The following is a 22,593-nucleotide window of genomic DNA, read 5'->3' as shown; positions in this document are numbered from 1 at the left end:
TAAAGTACTTCAATGGCTGTAAAACGCTTTGGAATGTCCTGATGTCATGAAAGGCGCTATATAAATGCAAGTTCTTCTTTAATATAATGCACTTGTAACCTGACATTCCCTTTAAAGGGGACTTACCTGCCACCCGCCTCCCGCTATTCCCTGATTAGCAACAGAGTGCAGAAACTCAGCATTGCCACTAAGAGTGCGGATGGAGGAGACAATAAGATGCTTCATATTTACGCCACTGATAATAGCATTATGGCTGCATACTGTGTTGCTATGGTAACTCAGGAGGAGTCAAAATCTGCCCAAAGAACCTTGCAAAGTCAACAGCAAAACATCCCAGGGTGCTCCGCAGGAGGGAGGGGGAAGGGGTGAGACTGCATACCCAGCTAGGAGAGTCTGGTAGCTACTGGACTAGCTATCCAGAGGTTGTGAGTTCACATCCCACCATGGCAAGTTGGGAAATTGAATCTATTAAATCTGGCGATTTCTGGGCTGGCACCAGAAAATAAAACAGCCATGAAAGCTACAGATTGTTGTAAAAACCCATTCTGGTTCACTAATGTCCCTCAGGCAATGGAACCTATCACCCCCTACCTGTAGGGTTGCCAATTCTGGTCAGACACATTCCTGGAGGTTTCATCACATGACATCGTGCCCAGTCAAACAACCTTTTCTTCCATCTCCAATATTTTTAGAATTAATAAACAAAAATATTCAAAGAAAATGAAAAAAATACATTTTTTTTAATGCCCCTATGAATTTTTTTCCCGAGTTGCTCCCTGCAGTATCCAGGAAATTAATCTTTACTTCCTGGAGACTCCAAAATAATCCTGGTGGGTTGGCGACCCTAGCTGGCCTACGTGTGACTCCAATCCCATACTACATGGTTGATTCTTAGCGCCCTCAGGGCACCTAGGGATGAGCAATTAATGTAGCTTTGCCAGTGTTGCCCACATCCTGAAAACAAATATTAAAAAAAAGTTGATCAAAGGCATGGTCAAAGAGATGGATTCTTTGAGAAAATCTTTGAAAGTGGGGAGAGATGTAGTAAGGTAGAGTAGGTTTAAAGAAGAGAATGCACGGGCAGTGATGACTAAAGTCTCTGCCACTGGAGCTGGAGGGGGGCGGGCAGAGACGCACACTCGGATGAAGTTCAAAGAAAAAGAAAGACTTGCATTTATAGAGCACCTTTCATGACCTCAGGACGTCCCAAAGTGCTTTACAGCCAATGAAATGTGGTCACTGTCATATTGTAGGAAACGCGGCAGCCAATTTGTGCACAGCAAGGTCCCACAAACAGCAATGAGATAATGACCAGATAATCTGTTTTAGCGATGTAGGTTGATGGATAAATATTGGCCAGGACACCAGGACTCCCCTGCTCTTCTTTGAAATAGTGCCATGGGATCTTTTACGCCCACCTGAGAGCCCTCCTCATCTCTTAATGTCTCATCCGAAAGACGGCACCTCCGACAGTGCAGCACTTCCTCAGTGCAGCACTAGAATGACAGCCTAGATTTTGTGCTCAAGTCTCTGGAGTGGGACGTGAACCCATGACCTTCTGACTCAGAATATGCAGAACAGGCCGACTCAAGAGTGCAGAACATGAGCTGGGTATAGAGTTGGAGGAGGTGGCAGAGTTAGGGTGGGGCAAAACCATGGTAGGATTTTATGAACAAGGATTTTTATCCAGAGCAGAATAGTTGAAAGATAAAATGAAAACAGAACACTCAGAAAAGATAAAATCCAATTATATTTATTTTTTTAAGCTTGTTGTACAAGACCGCAAGGATTTTACCAGAACTGAACTGTGTTTACATACAACCTGTATGCATACCCTGCTATATGCAATGCTCACACATCTCAGTACAAAATAACCCAAGTTCAAAAAAAAAGGACACATACACGATACACTTTCACACTGTATGAATAGATCGAGCTATCTATGAAAATGCTCGTACTGTAATAGAAGTAACATATTTTAAAGTAATCATCCCATTTACTTGAAGGGGTTCTCAGAAGGTCAAACGGACTCACATACATGCAAGCAGACCTTGCCTGAGTCGCATTCAAGCTCTGTGCTCCTTTCGCAGGTTGTCCAATATTATACGTAAAATATTGTTATTATTCCAGCCTTCTCATCTGTTCCCCTCCACATTCCTATTTTCCAAATCCAATGTTGTACCATCCATGTAGTTCCTCATTACATTTGGGGATGACACAAATGACTTTTGCCCGTACACTAACTGCTGTGATAAATATCGCGCTCCATTCGTTAGATAATTGTGAGGTAATGACCAGCAACGGTGACTGCAGCCAATCCCTTTGGACAAATGCCGATCCCTTTGGCTAACTACCACCAGAGAGGAGCTCAAACCAGATTTTCAAGGAAAGGGCTAGCACAAGTGACGCCACTGCCTCAGTAGCTTAAAATCCGAGTGTTTGATAGAAAGATCTTCCTCTCACCGCCCGTGTTTGAGTATAAAATCATATTTCTACAGCATTAGCAGAGTTTGGTGGAGATGCCAAAAAGTCAGTGGATTTGCATGAATTCTGGCCACAATAATAAGAGAAACTGGTCAACTAATAAGGTCTAAAAGTGCAATTCACTCAACTCGCATCAAGATTCCAAGCTTTTAAAAAAAAAATCAGACTCGGTGCCAATTCTACAAGGAAAGGGCTTCCTAAATCTGAAGGCTGTTGATAAATTAGGATTATATTAAAGAGATGAGGACAGTTTCCTTATCCCGATTTGCTTCTTCACCCTTTCTGGCCACTCACTACCAAGTGAAAGTCTTCCTCCAGGTGAAAGGACAGGGCAGTCCAGGCAACAGGCCTCTCCATCAACGTCACTCCCACCATTGGCCATCCTGAACATGGAGTCGTTGAGAAGGACGATGCCCTTTCTCCTTCTCCCTAAGACTACAAACCCTCACTACCACATGGAGCTCCATCCAGCCACTCGCCCCCCCCACCCCACCTCCACCTCCAACCCAAAAACAAAACCCTTCAGAAACACACACAACAAAGGCAAGAGCATCTGAGCAATATGCCAAGGCCAGCATGATATGATATGCCAGCTACATGATCAAACATCAATAAAGACCTAACTTCTGTTTAAATCTCCCGTTTGTACGCTGAGTGCTGTCTGATCCTGGGATGCGTCACTCAGAGAAGGATCCACATACAAGCCCCAGAGTTAACTGGAACGACGTATCGAGGTCTACGGGATGAACCCAGCTCATTGCCTTTCTCCCCAATTCTGCATCACTATCTGTTCTACCATTTTCCATTCAGAGACCTTTCTGTAATTGCTCATCGATAAGTTTTTTTTAAAAAAAAAGGTGGGGGAGTGGGGGTGGAATAAAACGGTGCCTGTAAATTCCATGCCCAGCTCACGCTGATTCTAAATGCTGGGCGCTCATCTGAATGCAGAGGCAGAGCAGCCAACAAAACGGTCATAGGTTTTTAATACAGTGCCATCGAGCACTGTAACTTCCCACAGCTGGTGAGCACTGGGTGACACAGGCTGCATTATCAGGCCTAACCTCACTTTTTGTAATTTAAGTGAATGATTAACGTTTGCCAATAAATTCATTTTGTACAGGGGAAACCCCCCCCCCCCGCCCCCTCCTTTCTGTAAAGTATTTGTGGTGCGCTCCCTGCTGGAAGGGAGTCACTTGTTGATCAAGTGGGATCGGGCAACCTCCTTTAGACTGTTTGAAACAGCGCATCCAGCGTTATTTTGTAATGAGGGCCTCTTCATATGGACTTCGAGCCACGACCCATCGCAGCAGAGGCGCAAATCCATCATTCCTTTCCACTCCCAGCTTGCACGATACATCTCATTCCACCCTGAACTTCCCCAGTCCATTTCTTTAAAAAGTGTAACGATTTGAATATTCGACGTGATTAAAAAATCCAAAATCCGAGTTTCGTTACGGTGATAATTAAAAAAAAGTTTTTAAAAAAAAATTAAGTTACCACTTGATAAAAAGGTGGTAGTTTTTTTTTGCAGAGTCTATTTTTACAGCACATAACGTGTAACATAACAAACTATAGGGTATACAATTAAATTTAGCTACGTTATAATCTCAAAGCTTTGAAAAGATATGAGCCTAGAAGCTAATATTAAGGGGCTCAGCGTGTTCATACGATGTTCCCCTGTCCACTATTTCTACAGAGGTGTTAAACTTTAAATGGTTTAACACCTCTGCTAAATTAGCAGACAAAGGAAGGCCGTGTGAATTCAGTAAACCATTGTCTACTGATGCCGCCAGCATTGACATCTAGGCCATGAGAATTAAGTAATAGTAAACTACAGAGTAATATATAACTGCGGCATGAACCACCCAGAGTACAATGGTGCCCCTATGTGCAAATGGCCACTAATGGTCGTCAGGGCGACAAAATTCTGACTCCAAACTTGGCCATTCTTTGTACATTTTTTTATATTGAACAATACAAACGATTTTAAAGCTCTGCTCATGTTAAATAGATGAGAAGTGTTTGGTATCACTTCATTCTTCTGATAAAATGTCACCACAACTACTTGTATTAACCCCTCCCCCCTCCCCTGCCCCTTCCCCAGTGTGTTTCTTTCAACTTTGAACCAAACAGACTCAAGCCACGCAATTACAAAAAAAAATAACAAATGGCTAGTCCCTTTGGTTCATTTTCATCTTCCTTTTGGCTGCTAATAATATAATAATATTATAATAAAAAAAAATCATCCAATTTGCCATGCAAAATAGGATAAGCAGTGGAATCTTTGATCTTCTACTAGAGGTTAATCCCATGAATATGTGGAAGGTCAAAGACATTGAGATAGTTCAAGAGTATAGTTCATATAAAGTACTGCTAGCCGCCTTTTCTTTATTTAAATGACAAGCATATACCACCATGGGGTGTAGGGGAGAGCATAAGAGTCGTCAGGCAAACAGAAAGCGCTACTTGAGGCACTTTGCCTCTGATCCAAGCAGAAAAGGTAACTCCATCTCAATTTTTATTTTAGTTTTCTTTCTTTCCTTCTTTCTTTCTTCCTCATACTTCCCAAAGTGCTTACAGCCAAGTGAGGAAAGTTTCTTTAGGATTAAGGCTGGACTCCACGTCAGGTAAGATGTCCGATCCAAAGGGCTCCTGCAGGCTTGGCATCAGGTCCTCACCTTCCAGGGTCCCAAGATCCACGTTGGTTCCAGGCAGGGAGTCCAGGAAGTCAGGGAAGCGACTGGGCTGATTTGCAGTCATGGTGGTTTGCCCCATATCTCCTGCGGGTAAAGCATATCGGGCTTACTTGGAACTCCATAGAAAGGTTAGCACATATACCTCACGCTTAAAACACTAGCTCAACTACAACGCACACACAGTCTGTCTTAAAAATAGCAAACATAACAAACTTAGCAAACACGTTTGTCTACATAACAACATTGCTTGTGAGGTACTTTGGGGTGTCATAATTTGCTTTATAATGCAAGTACTTTCTTTCAAACCTCAAGCTCTCGCAATGACTCAGTTGGTAAACGGAGTGCCCACTTTGGAACTGAGCTCTACAGACCAGAAAGTCTTTAAAAACATCCAATGAACCAAACTAATCCCCATTCACTTTCGTTGCATAGAATTAATATGGACCAGCCTACTTACCATTCACTTCCATTGTGTAGAATTCCAACCGGCCAAACCACTTCCTTTCCAAAACAAGAACAGAAAATGCTGGAAAAACTCAGCAAATCAGGAAATATCTATAAAGAAAGGAAAAATGTTAACGTTTCAGGTACAGCCCTTTGTCAGAACTCTGACGAAGAGTTATATCCGAAACATTAACATTTTTCCTTTCTTTATAGATGCTGTCTGACTTGCTGAGTGTTTCCAGCATTTTCTGTTTTTGGTTCACATTTCCAGCACCTGCAGTATTTTGGTTTTCACTTCCCATCCAATCCCATTGTATAGAAATCCAATACTGGCATAGACTTCCAATGGACAAAACCACTTCCCATTCACTCAGACTGTATAAAATTCTACACCTGGAATTTCTGTGCTGGGGAGGGGGGTGTTTCCATCAACAGATCAGCAGAACCTCTGGAGAAATGGCGTAAATGGCCAAAAAAGACCATTTGTGCTGTTTCTCCGGGCGTTTTGTCAATCTCCTGTTGACATTACAGCAGGAGATCACGAGAACACTGCGAAAATTCAGGATTCTAAAATATTGTATAGCAGTCCAATGGACCAAACCATTTCCCATTCATTCACATTCTGTGGAATTCCAAAGGAGTAAACTATTTGCCACTCACTCGCAGTGTATAAAATTCCAATACATTGTATGGCATTCCAATGCACCAAATCCCTTTCCATTCACTCACAATGTACAGAATTCCAATGAGCCAAGCCATTCCCCATTTATTCCCATTGTACTGAATTCCTGATCCAGATTTTTGGTTTGTTAGGTATCTACCATACCAAATATAGTACATCCACCTCAAATAGAGACATCGACACGTGTTAGACGATATCCTTCTGGTGCTAAATGCATGTTTTAATTGGTCTCTCTTTTTGTTTACATCATATTGCTTTGATTGATAGATTTGCAAATTTTTTAAAAAATCTGTGATTTATACCAAAACATTTCTTAATAAAATAGTTACACGTTCAAGATTCAGTGGTATCAATCTATCACACGGCCACAAAGACCCGTATTATACAGTCAAAAAAGAAAACCAGTCTCGTTGCTCTGAACTCACCTGTGTCCATTTCCTCCACGTGACCCAGAAAGTCTTCAGGTGTCCTTCCTAATCCTAAACCACTGTCTGCACTTGCCTGCCGTGAGTGGTATGGTCCACTGTATATGAAAACCAGCAGGGAACGGTGGTGGGGTTAGGGGAGGAGAAAGGGAAGTCCATTATTAACACGGTATTAAATCAAAATCTCTGGTATAAAAAAGGGTCAGTATCTGCTAATTCTGTTATTCCTGTCCTGTGACTGAAAACACGACTTACCTGCTGAGGAAGGGGTCAGAGCCGTTGTTTGTAATGGCGTGCATCTCCTGTGTCATAGTCGGTGTGGAGACTGCATTCTGGGCCGTGGGGATGTTATCCGATTCAATGGGGATCTGATTGGGAATCTGATTATACAAGGCCTTCTCCTGAAAGAAACACAGACACAAATCAAACGTTAACCATAAAAAAACAACCTCCCATTTAAATAGGAACAAGTGACTCTTAAGCCTTGTGGACCTCTGACTCAGACAGCGCAATCATTTTTGTTTCAAAAAGACGAAAGTAACCCAACAGGCCACTTTCCTTGAAACATTCACACGCACACAACCATCTCAAAATGTTACAGCGCCACCAAACAAGTTTCAATGAGAGGACTCTTGTGTAATTACTGATGCACCCCCTCATCCCTAGCCTCTTCACCAGTCAGTACTGATGCAACTGTGACTGAACTGTACACAGTTCTGGCCGTGGTGCCACTAGGGTAGGTCTTCAACTTGCCGCCCGGTTGTAAAACCAGCAATGCCGATCGGCTGCCCGTTGACATCAGTGGAAGTGAAAATCGGGGCAGGTTATCCATTATCTCTGGACACCTAGTAGTTATGCACAACTTTCTTCCTCTTTAACAAAAAAACAGGAAATGCTGCAAATACACAAAGGGAACCACTCTACCCCAGCAGGAGAAAAGACGAGTTAACCTTTCAGGTATATACCTAGGGTTGCCAACCCTGCTTGGATGTATTCCTGGAGGTTTCATCACATGACCTCCCATCTCCAACCGCCCCGTCGAGTCAAACAGCCTTTCCCTCCCCCCTCCATCGCCAAGATTTTTATAACTAATAAACAAAAGTGATCAAAGAAAATGAAAGAGAAAACAAATAATTTTGTTTAATGCCGCTATGATTTTTCTCATGGGTTACTCGCAGCAGTGTCCAGGAGATTAATCTTTAATTCCCGGAGACACCTGGAGTGTTGGCAACCCTATATACAGACACCCCTTGTAGGAACAGGTTACATCTGAGACATTAGCCTGCCTTTTCTCTTCACAGATGTTGACAGGCCGGCCGTGCATTTCCGTTACTTTCTTTTTCTTTTATTTTGTTGAAGTTCCTTTTGAATTCTCTCCATTTTTGGTCATAGCAGCACGTGTGGTGAAGAATCCAAGCTTGCCAACAGAAATCTTTATCGGTACCCTCAGAACACAGTTCATTTGAACTGGAATCTAAGGGGGGTGGGGGTTCTCCCGCTCGTTCCCTTTTTTCTGGGTTTCCTGGAGCTTTCTCACCAAAGTTACGGCAGACATTTGGGACAACCCCTGCTGGAATTCACCCCTTAGGTCAAAATGTTAAGGTAGGACTTCACTATAGCTTCCTATTTGGGGGTGGAGAAGCTGCTTTTAATCTGTTGCTTCCTTTTTCAATATTGATACGCCACGTGCCATTCACTAGTTGACTTGGCGCAAGCATGGCAACCTGCAGCCAGCCTCTCACAATGCTGCTCTGTAGCCAGCTGCTAGGGGGAAGTTAAAAAGCAGCCCAGGGTGCAATGGTCATTCAATTCTCCCCTTCACGGAAGGAAGTGTCAGATAAAGAAAGAAAGGACTTGCTGTGTGAGGAACCACGAGTTCAATACCATGTTCTGCAACCAGGCGCATTGAAGCAAATCCTCCATTTAAAAAAATAGATCAATAATGTAGAATACTATGACCGTAACTACAATGTAAGTGCACAGCGGAACAAAATGGTAAACAACATTTATAAAGGGCTTTTAATGTAGAAAAAAAAGCCTCAAGGTGCTTCACAGTGGCGTAATCAGAAGAAAAATGGACACCGAGCCAAAGAAAGAGATATCGTAAAATTATAGAGTGATACAGCAGAGAAGTAGCCATTCAGCACATCAGCATGGACAACCAAAGGCCAAAGGTGGGTTTTAAGGAGAGTGTTAAAGGAGGAGAGGGAGGTGGAGAGGCAGAAGGGAATTCCCGAGCATGGAGCCCAGGCAGCTGAAGGGCCATTCGACTCATCTCAGTCCAATGCTGCCATAACCATGCAACAGGACACATCGAGTTACTTCAAGCCTACAGCATAGAAACAGGCCATTCGGCCCAACTGGTCTATGTCGGCGTTTATGCTCCACACAAGCCTCCTCCCACCACTTTTCATCTAACCCTATCAGCATTCCTTCTATTCCTTTCTCCCACGTGTGTTTATCTAGCTTCCCCTTGAATGCATCCATGCTATTTGCCTTAACTACTCCTTGTGGTAGCACGTTCCACATTCTTACCACTCATTGGGTAAAGAAGTTCCTCCTGAATGCCTCATTGGATTTATTAGCGATTATTTTATATTTATGACCTCTAGTCTTGGACTCCCCTACAAGTGGAAATATTTTCCCCACGTCTACCCTATCAAACCTTTTCATTATCTTAAAGACCTCTTTCAGGTCACCCCTCGGCCTTCACTTTTCTAGAGAAAAGAGCCCCAGTCTGTTCAGCCTTTCCCGTTAAGCATATCCTCTCAGTTCTGGCATCATCCTTGTGAATCTTTTTTGCACCTTCTCCAGTGCCTCGATATCCTTTTTGTAACATGGAGACCAGAACATTGCATAGTATTCCAAGTGTGGTCTAACTAAGGTTCTATACAAGTTTAACATAACTTCTCTGCTTTTCAATTCTATCCCTCTAGAAATGAACCCCAGTGTTTTGTTTGCATTTTTTATGACCTTATTAACCTGCACCAGTACTTTTAGTGATTTGTATAACTGTACCCCTAGATCCCTCTGCTCCTCTACCCCATGAAGAGACGTGTCTGTGTAACTGAGGGGTGAATTCCTCTTTTAATGAAGGCTGTTTTTTTTCTACATGATTAATCAAGTGCTAACAAAAATCACATTCCCAGAAATTGCAATTATCAAATTTCCCACAATTTTATTACACAATGACAGAAAACACAGGAATTGTCCTGGATTTTATTAAAAGGGGAATTTCTGTATTTGATATCGGATGTTAGAGTGGCAGTTTCATCATCAGGAGCCTTTACAGATTAAACAGTTACGCTTAACTTGATATCCTGTTTAATTCTGCTTCTGTTCCATTTTTGTGTGAACATTAAATGCTAATAGGAGTCAGCCGTGGCTCAGTGGTAGCACATTCACATCTGAGCCAGAATGTTGTGGGTTCAAGTCCCACTCCAGAGATTTGGAGCACAAAAGGTAGGCTGATAGTCTAGTGTTAGTACTGAGGGAGTGCTGCATTGTCAGAGGTGCTGTCTTTCGGATGGAATGTTAAATTGAGGCCTCATCTGCCTTCTCAGGTTGATGTAAAAAATCCACTATTTCAAAGGTGAGTTTGCCCAGGCCAATATTTATCCTTTGACCAAAAACAGGTTATCTAGTCATTTATTTTACTGCTGTTGTGGGAGCTTGCTGTGAGCAAATTGGCTGCCGAATTTCTTATGTTATAACAATGACTTCAAAAGTACTTCACTGGTTGTAAAGCGCTTTGGGACGTCTTGAGGCTGTGAAAGGTGCTATATAAATGCAAGTTCTTCCTTTCTTCTTTCTATCTTGTCTTTTCTCTTTACAGATGCTGACTGACCTGCTGTGTATGTCCAGCGCTTTCTGTTCTTATTTCAGATTTCCAGCACTCGCAGTTGTTTTTGTTTATATACGATTAGATATTTGCTATGTAAGGAAAGATCATTAAGCACCCTCAACATCTGTGGTATGCTATGTCAATGGGCCACCTTGTATAATACTGGAGATTAAGAAGCTGAGTTAAAGTGATTTACAGAATCAGGTCATAATTCACTGACTGACCTTTAGGAGTAGTCCCAAAGGTGACACTCCCTCTCTAACATCTAGAATTTCCGACCAGTGACTGCACTTCAAAAGTACTTCATTGGCTGCAAACCGCTCTGGGACGTCCTGAAGTATGTGAAATACGTTATGTAAATGCAAGTCTTTCTTTTTTCATGCGGTTTGGAAGATTTGTGACATTGGAATGATTTTTGCTTCATGGCGGTGATCTCAATCGGTTGTGCTTTGGGACTTTCGAAAGGTAACATTGATATGAGCAGGTATGTGATGAAAGGAGTCAAGCTGCTGTGTGATTTAACTACCGATCTGACCTCTGGCTGTTGAGGTATTGAACAAATTTTGTTTTTTAAAAAAAACAGAATGAATTATAAACACAATTTTAAAACAATACGCCATTCCCACCCCCCCCCCCCTCCCACTTTGAACTTTGAACTTTTTGGAAAGTGAATGGCCTCTCAAATTCCCCGACTGCTCACAAAAAAAAGAAATTGGATCACCACCGAGAGTTCTCCTGGAATTCTTTTTGTTGTTCTGTCGGGCGTGGCTCTGAGCAGCTGCGTCCCACACGGGAATACGCGGTGACAGGCCGCCCGGGCAGCTGCTGTTTAAAACCAGCAGCTACTTCAGTGAAGAATTTCTTTTTCAAGAAAAAAAAAACAGCCCCTCTCACAGGCCTGAGCCTCCTGCACTGCTCCTGCCATCTGGCAACAGCAGATAAGCCCCTTTACTCAGCATTTTCTTCTGGCAGCCTGCGTGAAAACAGCAGCAAAGATTTGAAACGCTGCTTTTCAGTCGGTCAGTCCCCTCCTCCCACCCCCTCTCCCCCCCTCCCACCCCTGGGTAGGGGATGCTATGCTGCATCATGCAGGCATGTCTAGGCTGCCATTTCGTATTGTGCAGCTTGTAGATTTACTGGATTTGACAAACTGGTCTGTGCATGTCTGGTCGGCATTTATCCTTAAAACCTGAAAAGCTGTCCTCTCAGGATTATCATTACATCTCAGCAACAAATATTATATTACCACCCAGTTTTAATGGGCACTGCACAATAGATCGGTTTAAAAAGGAAAATAGAGATATAAGTGTATGTTTTGTGATCTACACTGGGATCACGTACTGGGAATATGGGCACGGAGGTCACTAAAAAAAAACATACATTTACATAGCGCCTTTCATGACCTCAAGACATCCCAAAGCGTTCTACAGCCAATTAAGTACTTTTTGAAGTGTAGTCACTGTTGTAATGTAGGAAACGCGGCAGACAATTTGCGCACAGCAAGATCCCACAAACAGCAATGAAATAAATGGCCAGATCGTTTGATTTAGCAGTTGGTTGAGGGATAAATATTAGCCAGGACACCAGGGAGAACTCCCCTGCTCTTCTTCGAAATAGTGCCATGGGATCTTTTATGTCCACCTGAGGGAGCAGATTGAGACTCCATTCATCGTCTTATCCAAAAGACACCGCCTCCGACAGTGCAGCATTCCCTCAGTACTACACTGAAGGGTTAGCCTAGATTTTGTGCTCAAGTCCCTGGAGTGGGACTTAAATCAACAACATTCTGACTCAGAGGTGAGAGAGCTACCACTGAGCCATGGCTGACAAGAACAAACTTGTATTTATACAATGCCTTTCACATCCTCAGGATGTCCCAAAGTGCTTCACAGCCAATGAACTACTTTTGAAGTATAGTCACTGCTGCAAAGGCAACGGCCAATTTAGCACAGCAAGGTTCCATGAGCAGCAAGTGAGATAAGATAATCTGTTTTGGTGGTGGCAGCTGAACAATAAATGTTAGTCAGAACACGAGATATGTCCGCAGCTCTTCTTTGAATAGTGCCATGGGATCATCTACACCCACCTCAACAGGCAGGTAGGTCCTGTGTTTAACGTCTCATCTGAAAGATGGCAGCTCCGACAGTGCAGCACTCCCTCAGCACTGCACTGAAGTGTCAGCCTAAATTATGTGCTCTAGTCCCTGAGTTTGGCTTGAACCCACGACATTCTGACTCAGATCCAAGAGTTAAGTACCACTGAGTTAAGTAGAAACCTTTCATGGTGTAGTATGCCCGATTCATGGCTGGCACAATATTCTGTCCATATCTAGTCTCTGTGGTCAGATTCACGATATGTGCTCCCACCACACAAAGCTCTGCATCAGGAATGTTAAACTATAACATTTACCCCACAGTCTTTAGAATAGAGCATCACAAACAAAATTAACTCCAATAGTAGTACTCTCACCTCACAGTCAGAAGATGATATTGGAGATGCCATCTTTTGTTTTATCTGCTCAAGTGGATGCAAAAGATCCCTTGACATTATTCAAAACAAGAGCAGGGAGTTCTCTTGATGGCCTGGCCAGCACTCCTCCTTCAACCAACACCATCAAAAGCAGATTATCTGGTCACTCACTTATTTGCTGTTTGTGGGACCTTGCTGTGTAACAATTGGCTGCCGCGTTTCCTACATTACAAAAGTGACTACACTTCAAAAGTAATTCATTGCTTCTAAAACACGTTGGGGCATCCAGAAGTTGTGATAAAGCACTGTATAAATGCAAGTGTTTTTTTCTCTCTAAGGCGGCAGTAGGGAAGAACGTGACCAATGTGCATTAGAGATGCACTCCCTCAAATCAGTGCTCTGATGTGCAAGATTTCAGGGCGGATACTCCTGGCAGAAGTGAGGAGGTGAGGATCTTTTTTTTAAATTTGTACATTTGGTTTTAAAAGCCCTCGACCCAAAAACTGAACTCTTCCCCAAATCCTCGCTTGGTGACAGTTCTACCCACTGAGCTCATTTTTTTCCACACCCAGGTGGAACGTTTGAGTTATCTGGGAGCATTTTTACTACTCCCCCACTCTGGCCAGCTTTACATAAGGATAGATGAAGTGATTAGGGACATCCAGCCTGTCACACCTCACTCGCTACCACAAGGAGTAGCTGAGGCGAATGGCATAGATCACATGAGGGAGAAAGGAATAGAAGGGTATGCTGATAGGTTAGATGAAGAGAGGTGGGAGGAGGTTCGTGTGGAGCATAAACGCCGGCATGGACCAGTTGGGCCGAACGGCCTGTTTCTACTCTCAGAAAACCTGGTTGAGATTAGCGACCAGCCTACTTGCCCCACCCACAAGAAACTGATGCGTGAATCAGTTGTACTCCGATAAACCTTGGCCCAAATTTCGGAAACATCAGATTTGAAGTCACAAGTTGCAGTCACGTGTCCCTTATTGCTGCACATAAATCAGTGGTGAGTGCGCATACTGGAGACACGCAGCTGCTGTCTCCATCTTCCGAGCTGTCACTAAACTACAGCCCACCCCACACTGTAAATACCCAGCAGCTCTCATAAAGACACTTTTAAAACATTCATCCCATTCAATTTCCATTGGTGATTTGGGAACTCTAGTCGGGTGTGAGTGATAGCATCGCCACTGGGACAGCAATGGAAAGGAAGGGGCCTGAAGGATGTGTTTGGATTTTGTGACCAATTGGCACATTTTACGATTTTTGTACCCAATGCTAATCAGGTCAGACGAATAAGAGGTACATTTCCTGCTATTCTGCTCCAATAATGCGCCTTAACCTCAGTCTCTGAAGAGAGCCCTTTACTGCATCAATGATAATTTTTCTGTTTCCCAAACCAGACATCCTTACGGCCTCTCTGAATTAGAATGCCAATTAATGCTGAGTTACAAACAGATTTGTACTCTCTGGAAACAGGGTTAAGACCATTTAAACTCATTGGGGTAGATTTTGACTTTGTGCGATAGTGTAAAACGGGTGATAGCGAATCGGCAGCCCGTTTTACATCTCTCCCCATTTTTATTTCCGTTTTGCACTATCGCACAAAGTCAAAATCATTTTGTTTAGAATCCGGACATCACTGATCTGATTTAGCTAAGGTAGTACTTCTGGTGAAATCGTCCCCATTAAGATGGAAGCTGCACAAGTGACTTGCTCCCAAGATTTCTCTCCCTTCCCTTGGAAAAGAGTCTAGTCTCCTTTCCACATCATCAGTAAGTTCACCCCAAGCCTCTGTTCAGCTTGTTTAATTTTAGTGGGATTTTATTCGCTGTTTTCTGAGTTCCTGGGCAAAGAAGTAAAAATGTCTTTGTTGTCAAATAATCACCTATGCCTCTGTCTTAGTATGAAGAGTCAGAGGCATTGGCAAACAAACCAGAGGGGAGGTGAGAATTTTTTTACGCAGCAAGTTGTTACGATCTGGGAATGCACTACCTGAAAGGGCGGTGATAGCAGATTCAATAGTAACTTTCAAAAGGGAATTGGATAAATACTTGAAAAGGAAAAATTTGAAGAGCTATGGGGAAAGAGCAGGGTGAGTGGGACTAAATGGATAGCTCTCTCAAAGAGCCAGCACAGACACGATGAACCAAATGGCCTCCTTCTGTGCTGTAAGATTCTATGATTTTATGAAGAGGTCTCCCTGATTTAAGACCGATGAACAGTAGCTTTGTTGCTGTCCTTCCAAAGAAGGCACAGATCCAGCTAAATACACGAGCTGTGAGCTGACTGTAAGGCGAAAAGCATGAACGAGCATGATCACTGGCCCACATGCCAATTACTACTGATCTACCCTCATTGTCCCCCACCTGTCAGTTAGCCCATACATAGTTCCTATATGCTGGCTTACATCAGGCATGTTTTATATTGTTTGCACACTTTCCTTTGTCTGGAGACAATTCTTTCGATTATTTTTGTTTTGTGTTTTAAAATTTGCTGTCATCGTCCCAGCTTTCCCTCAGGTTCCCCAAAACCCACCCCCACCAATAAAATGGACAGTCAATCATACCTACTATGATACTATATTAGATAAATACTTGAAGGAAAAAAAATTATAGGGCTATGGGGAAAGAGCAGGGGAAGGGACTAATTGGATAGCTCTTTCAAAGAGCCAGCACAGGCACGATGGGCCAAATGGCCTCCTCCTGTGGTGTACCTACTATGATACAACCAAGTTCTGATCTCTGCCGCTCGAGCAATGGTTTGACTCAACCTGAATGATTTGGGGTCCACTTTAATGTCTCTGCCCCCACCCCCCAGCCATGACTTAGCCAAGACTTTGAGAAATAGATACTTGGAGAGGAGGAAGGACGAGACACAAAAATCATAGCCGCACACTTATATTCTATTATGCCAAGGCACACTGCATGGAAGTGCCAATGTGCTGCCAAGGTGTCATATTCTATTGACCCTACTGCGTAACCATTTTATTTGTGGGCAGCTGGTGCAGGCATCTTTATTTTTTCATTCATTCTCATGATGTCACTGGCAAGGCCGGCATTTATTGCCCATCCCTAGTTGCCCCTTGAGAAGGTGATGGTGGGTCTTCTTCTTGAACCACTGCAGTCCATGTGGTGAAGGTTCTCCCACAGTGCTGTTCGGCAGAGAGTTCCAGGATTTTGACCCAGCGATAATGAAGGAACGGTGATATATATCCAAGTCGGGATGGCATGTGACTTGGAGGTGATGGTGTTCCCATGCACCTGCTGCCCTTGTCCTTTAAGGTGGTGGAGGTCAAGGGTTTGGGAGGTGCCGCTGAAGAAGTGGGGGAGGGAGGAGCAATAACAGCTGCTGTTGTGATATCATGATACCAGCGGTGAGTGAGCTAATGTGTGTGCTGGTGATCTACATTGAACGTTGGACAGAAGACTTGTTTCTGGGATAAAGCAAGACGACAGCACTGCAATTATTCACAATCAGCCAGCAGGCTCTGGAAAGCTCCTGACTTGGGGCAAGTAAACAAGAGAGTAAGGCAGACATACAGAATGTGAGATTAAGTGAGGGAGGGAGAGGGAGGGAGAGATACAGAATGTGAGATTGACAGAGAGAGGGAGGGAGAGACACAGAATGTGAAATTGAGCGAGGGAGAGAGAGGGAGGGAGAGACACAGAATGTGAAATTGTGCGAGGGAGAGAGAGGGAGGGAGAGACACAGAATGTGAAATTGAGCGAGGGAGAGAGAGGGAGGGAGAGACACAGAATGTGAAATTGAGCGAGGGAGAGAGAGGGAGGGAGAGACACAGAATGTGAGATTGAGCTAAGGTGGGAGAGAAGCAGAATATGACAGAGAGAGAGGGGGAGGGAGGAAGAAAGAGCGAGGGAGAGATACAGAATGCGAGATTGAGCGAGGGAGAGATACAGAATGCGAGATTGAGCGAGGGAGAGATACAGAATGCGAGATTGAGCGAGGGAGAGATACAGAATGCGAGATTGAGCGAGGGAGAGATACAGAATGCGAGATTGAGCGAGGGAGAGATACAGAATGCGAGATTGAGCGAGGGAGAGATACAGAATGCGAGATTGAGCGAGGGAGAGATACAGAATGCGAGATTGAGCGAGGGAGAGATACAGAATGCGAGATTGAGCGAGGGAGAGATACAGAATGCGAGATTGAGCGAGGGAGAGATACAGAATGCGAGATTGAGCGAGGGAGAGATACAGAATGCGAGATTGAGCGAGGGAGAGATACAGAATGCGAGATTGAGCGAGGGAGAGATACAGAATGCGAGATTGAGCGAGGGAGAGATACAGAATGCGAGATTGAGCGAGGGAGAGATACAGAATGCGAGATTGAGCGAGGGAGAGATACAGAATGCGAGATTGAGCGAGGGAGAGATACAGAATGCGAGATTGAGCGAGGGAGAGATACAGAATGCGAGATTGAGCGAGGGAGAGATACAGAATGCGAGATTGAGCGAGGGAGAGATACAGAATGCGAGATTGAGCGAGGGAGAGATACAGAATGCGAGATTGAGCGAGGGAGAGATACAGAATGCGAGATTGAGCGAGGGAGAGATACAGAATGCGAGATTGAGCGAGGGAGAGATACAGAATGCGAGATTGAGCGAGGGAGAGATACAGAATGCGAGATTGAGCGAGGGAGAGATACAGAATGCGAGATTGAGCGAGGGAGAGATACAGAATGCGAGATTGAGCGAGGGAGAGATACAGAATGCGAGATTGAGCGAGGGAGAGATACAGAATGCGAGATTGAGCGAGGGAGAGATACAGAATGCGAGATTGAGCGAGGGAGAGATACAGAATGCGAGATTGAGCGAGGGAGAGATACAGAATGCGAGATTGAGCGAGGGAGAGATACAGAATGCGAGATTGAGCGAGGGAGAGATACAGAATGCGAGATTGAGCGAGGGAGAGATACAGAATGCGAGATTGAGCGAGGGAGAGATACAGAATGCGAGATTGAGCGAGGGAGAGATACAGAATGCGAGATTGAGCGAGGGAGAGATACAGAATGCGAGATTGAGCGAGGGAGAGATACAGAATGCGAGATTGAGCGAGGGAGAGATACAGAATGCGAGATTGAGCGAGGGAGAGATACAGAATGCGAGATTGACCGAGGGAGAGATACAGAATGCGAGATTGACCGAGGGAGAGATACTGAATGCGAGATTGACCGAGGGAGAGATACAGAATGCGAGATTGACAGAGGGAGAGATACAGAATGCGAGATTGACAGAGGGAGAGATACAGAATGCGAGATTGACAGAGGGAGAGATACAGAATGCGAGATTGAGCGAGGGAGAGATACAGAATGCGAGATTGAGCGAGGGAGAGATACAGAATGCGAGATTGAGCGAGGGAGAGATACAGAATGCGAGATTGAGCGAGGGAGAGATACAGAATGCGAGATTGACCGAGGGAGAGATACTGAATGCGAGATTGACCGAGGGAGAGATACAGAATGCGAGATTGACAGAGGGAGAGATACAGAATGCGAGATTGACAGAGGGAGAGATACAGAATGCGAGATTGACAGAGGGAGAGATACAGAATGCGAGATTGACAGAGGGAGAGATACAGAATGCGAGTTTGACAGAGGGAGAGATACAGAATGCGAGTTTGACAGAGGGAGAGATACAGAATGCGAGATTGACAGAGGGAGAGATACAGAATGCGAGATTGACAGAGGGAGAGATACAGAATGCGAGATTGACAGAGGGAGAGATACAGAATGTGAGATTGACAGAGGGAGAGATACAGAATGTGAGATTGAGCGAGGGAGAGATACAGAATGTGAGATTGAGAGAGGGAGAGATACAGAATGTGAGATTGACAGAGGGAGGGAGAGATATATGAGATTAACTGATGATGTTAACTTCTGCCCAATAATTTACTGGCTGTCAAATTATCAGAGTATAACACACAGCATTTGACAAATCTGCTGACTGCCCCTTTAAGACTGTGACCCTCTGTTATTTGCTTTCTGTGGACAGAACTGAGGTAAAGTCCACCTGGAAAAACAATCATATTCCTAACAGGATTTGTTTTGAAGATAATGTGGCAGAGATCGATAACAGGAAGTGTATGCTTTGTTTACTTAGAGATGGCGTCTGGTGTTCTTCCTCTCTTCCTCTCCAATTCTTTTGGTTAACTTTTAGAAAGGAATGGGGGAGGGGATGGAGGGGAGAGAGAAGAGAAGTCGACTCCATTAATGTACAAACCTTGAAATTCTGTTTCTTGATCTCTGCTACCAGAATATCTTGTTTACATGAGCTACGGAGGCAAAATCAACCAGGGTTCCTGCTCCGCATCGCCATCCAGTGATACCTTTTTGGAAGTACCAATGTTTTAAAAATTCATTCTCGAGATGTGGGCGTCGTTAGCAAGGCCGTCATTTATTACCCATCCCTAGATGCCCTCGAGAAGGTGGTGGTGGGCCTTTTTCTTGACCCTCTGCAGTCCGTGTGGTGAAGGTGCTCCCACAGCACTGTTAGGTCGGGAGTTCCAGGATTTATCCCAGCGACCATGAAGGAACGGCAATATATGTCCATGTCGGGATGGTGTGTGACTTGGAGGGGAACTTGGGAGGTGGTGGTGTTTCCCATGCACCTGCTGCCCTTGTCCTTCTAGGTGGTGGAGATCGCGGGTTTTGGGAGGTGCTGTCAAAATGTCAGCTGAATACAGTATCAGGTTAGGCTGTGAGGCCTCTTTCTTCCAACACTTATCATCTAGCCCCACACCTGAGGAACGCTCTTTGAGATCCCAGAAGATTGCCACGTGTGCACTTTTTAGCAGCTGTCACTCAATGGCAATCGGGAGCGGGAATCCTGGTTGATTTCCTCCCCCCCCCCAAGTCTGGTGATGCTGAGGTCAACCCTAGAACCCCAAATACTTCCCTAACTGAAATCAGCTAGCCTAGCACAGACTAGTGATCAAACGTGAGATCTTCTATGTACCATCCCACATGCTGCATAACCAACCAAACCATTGGGGGAGCTAGTTTTCATGTGCTTTGTAACCTCCTCCTCGGCTATTCCAATGCTCTCCTGGCCGGCTTCCCATCTTCCACCCTCCGTTATCAGACAAAATTTGACACCGAGCCACATAAGGAGATATTAGGACATTTAATCAAAGAGGCAGATTTTAAGGAGCAACTTAAAGAATGAGAGAGACGTAGAGAGGTTGAGAGGCTTATGGAGGGAATTCCAGTACTTAGGGCCTAGGCAGCTGAAGGTACGGCCGCCAATGGTGGAGCGATGAAAATCGGGGATGCACAAGAGGCCAGAATTGGAGGAGCGCAGAGACCTTGGAGGGTTGTAGGGGCTGGAGAGATAGGGAAGGGCGAGGCCATGGAGGGATTTGAACACAAGGATGAGAATTTTAAAATCAAGGCATTCCCGGACCGGGAGCCAATGTCGGTCAGTGAACACAGGGGTGATGGGTGAACGGGTCTGGTATATGGGCAGCAGAGGTTTGGATGAGCTCAAGTTTATGGAAGGTGGAAGATGGGAGGCCGGCCAGGAGGGCATTGGAATAGTCCAGTATAGAGGTAACAAAAGCATGGATGAGGGTTTCAGCAGCAGATGAGCTGAGGCATGGGCGGAGACGGGCGATGTTACAGAGGTGGAAGTAGGCGGTCTTGAGGTTGGAGCAGATATGTGGTCGGAAGCTCATCTCAGGGTCAAATAGGATGTAGGATGCCAAGGTTGCGAATGGTTTGGTTCAGTCTCAGACAATGGCCAGAGAGAGGGATGGAGTCAGTGGCTAGGGAACAGAGTTTGCAGCGGGGACCAAAGACAATGGCTTCGGTCTTCCCAGTATTTAGTTGGAGGAAATTTTTGCTCAGTTGGACAAGCAATGTGACAAATGAGAGAGAGTGGAGGGGTCGGGAGAGGTGGTGGTAAGGTAGAGCTGGGTGTCACCAGCGTAAATGTGGAATCTGACGTTGTGTTTTCGGATGATGTCACCAAGGTGCAGCATGTAGATGAGAAATAGGAGGGGGCCAAGGATAGATCCTTGGGGGACTCCAGAGGTAACGGTGCGGGAGCGGGAAGAGAAGCCATTGCAGGTGATTCTCTGGCTACGACTGGATAGATAAGAATAGAACCAGGCGAGCGCTGTCCGACCCAGCTAGATGACAAAAGAGGGTGGTGTGGTCAGCCATGTCAAAGGCAGCAGACAGGTCGAGAAGGTTAAGACATTACGTAGCACAGCAATGCTCTTACCAACAGAGCCATCAAAGGAGATTTGTAAACAGGACCAGTGTCTAACCTCGGAGAGGAGGCACTGGTGGAAATAGTTACCTGTCTCATGAGCTCCTGTTGCAGATGCTTAATCCTCTCCTTCTCCATTTGGATCTGCTGGAGCCGCATCTTCTGCTGGTGCTTCTGCTGAACCGTCATGGCACTGGACAGGCTCATCATCGCCATCCGGGGATTCGGGGAGGGAATACCGGGAGGAGGTACCGTGGTGTTTGGTGTCATCTGCTGTTGGTTCATCACTGGGGAGAAAGGAGGACAACAGTTGACTTCTACAGAGTGTGAAGTGACAATTTCACAGCAGCATAATTATTGTCTGTAATCCGGCCTTCCACATGTTATCTCTGAACCATGTGGTGCCTGGGAAATGAGGTCAGATGGAATGCAGTCCCCTCACCCTGCTTCCTGTATGAAATGGTGGAGCCCACACCTTGCAACGTGGAAAGCACAAGGGATGGGTAAATCGGCCTGCAATATACTCTAAAGGATTCCCTGCTACAAATGAAAGAATTGAATTTGCATGGCATCTCGCTATGTCTGACAGAAACAGTTCATAGAATTATAGAGAATGTACAGCACAGAAACAGGCCGCTTGGTCCAACAGATCCATGCTCCACACGAGCCTCCTCCCACCCCTCTTCATCTCTTCATATATCAGCAGATCCTTTCTCCCTCATGTGTTTATCTAACTTCTCCTTAAATGCATCTATGCTATTCACCTCAACCACTCCGTGTGGTAGCAAGTTCCACATTCTAACCACTCTCTGGGTAAAGAAGTTTCTCCTGAATTCCTCATTGGATTTATTAGTGACTATCTTATATTTATGGCCCCTAGTTTTGGTCTCCCCCACAAGTGGAAACATTTTCTCTACGTTTACCCTATAAAACACTTTCATAATGAGTTCACCCCTCATCCTTCTCTTTTCTAGAGAAAAGAGCCCCAGCATGTTCAATCTTTCAATCTTTTTCAGTTCTGGTATCATCCTTGTAAAGATCTGGTATCATCCTTGTAAACATGTATCAAATTACTTTGAAGTGCAGTGACCCTAGTCATGCAGCCAAACAAAGCATCCATTTTGCACACAGTAAAGTCACATCAACAATGAAATAAGTGACCAGTTAATCTGTTTCAAGCGGTGTTGGTCGAGGGAGGAATGCTAGCCAGAACATTGGGAGAACTCCCTGCTTTTCTTCAAATGGTGCTGAAGAACGTTTAACATCCAGCTGAAGAAGCACATGGGCCTCTGTTTAACATCTCCTCCAAAAGA

The 22,593-nt window shown here is 44.6% G+C and overlaps 1 protein-coding gene across 2 annotated transcripts in view; it reads right to left on the bottom strand.

Moving 5' to 3' along the window:
• Positions 1-1,737: 1,737 nt before the first annotated feature.
• wwtr1 (WW domain containing transcription regulator 1) overlaps positions 1,738-22,593 on the bottom strand; it is a 130,248-nt gene continuing 109,392 nt past the window's right edge. For both annotated transcript variants that reach the window (XM_067994999.1, XM_067995000.1), the window contains 4 exons: positions 21,371-21,567; positions 6,987-7,132; positions 6,732-6,829; positions 1,738-5,264 (listed from right to left, as the gene is read on the bottom strand). In XM_067994999.1, the coding sequence (XP_067851100.1) occupies positions 5,059-5,264; positions 6,732-6,829; positions 6,987-7,132; positions 21,371-21,567 (647 nt within the window). In that variant the 3' untranslated portion in view covers positions 1,738-5,058. The remainder of the gene's footprint in view (positions 5,265-6,731; positions 6,830-6,986; positions 7,133-21,370; positions 21,568-22,593) is intronic.

Source organism: Heptranchias perlo, chromosome 13 (genome assembly GCF_035084215.1).
Source record: "Heptranchias perlo isolate sHepPer1 chromosome 13, sHepPer1.hap1, whole genome shotgun sequence".
NCBI lineage: Eukaryota > Metazoa > Chordata > Chondrichthyes > Hexanchiformes > Hexanchidae > Heptranchias > Heptranchias perlo.
The sequence above is the reverse complement of the archived record's forward strand: the minus strand, read 5'-3'. Positions and strand labels throughout refer to the sequence as shown.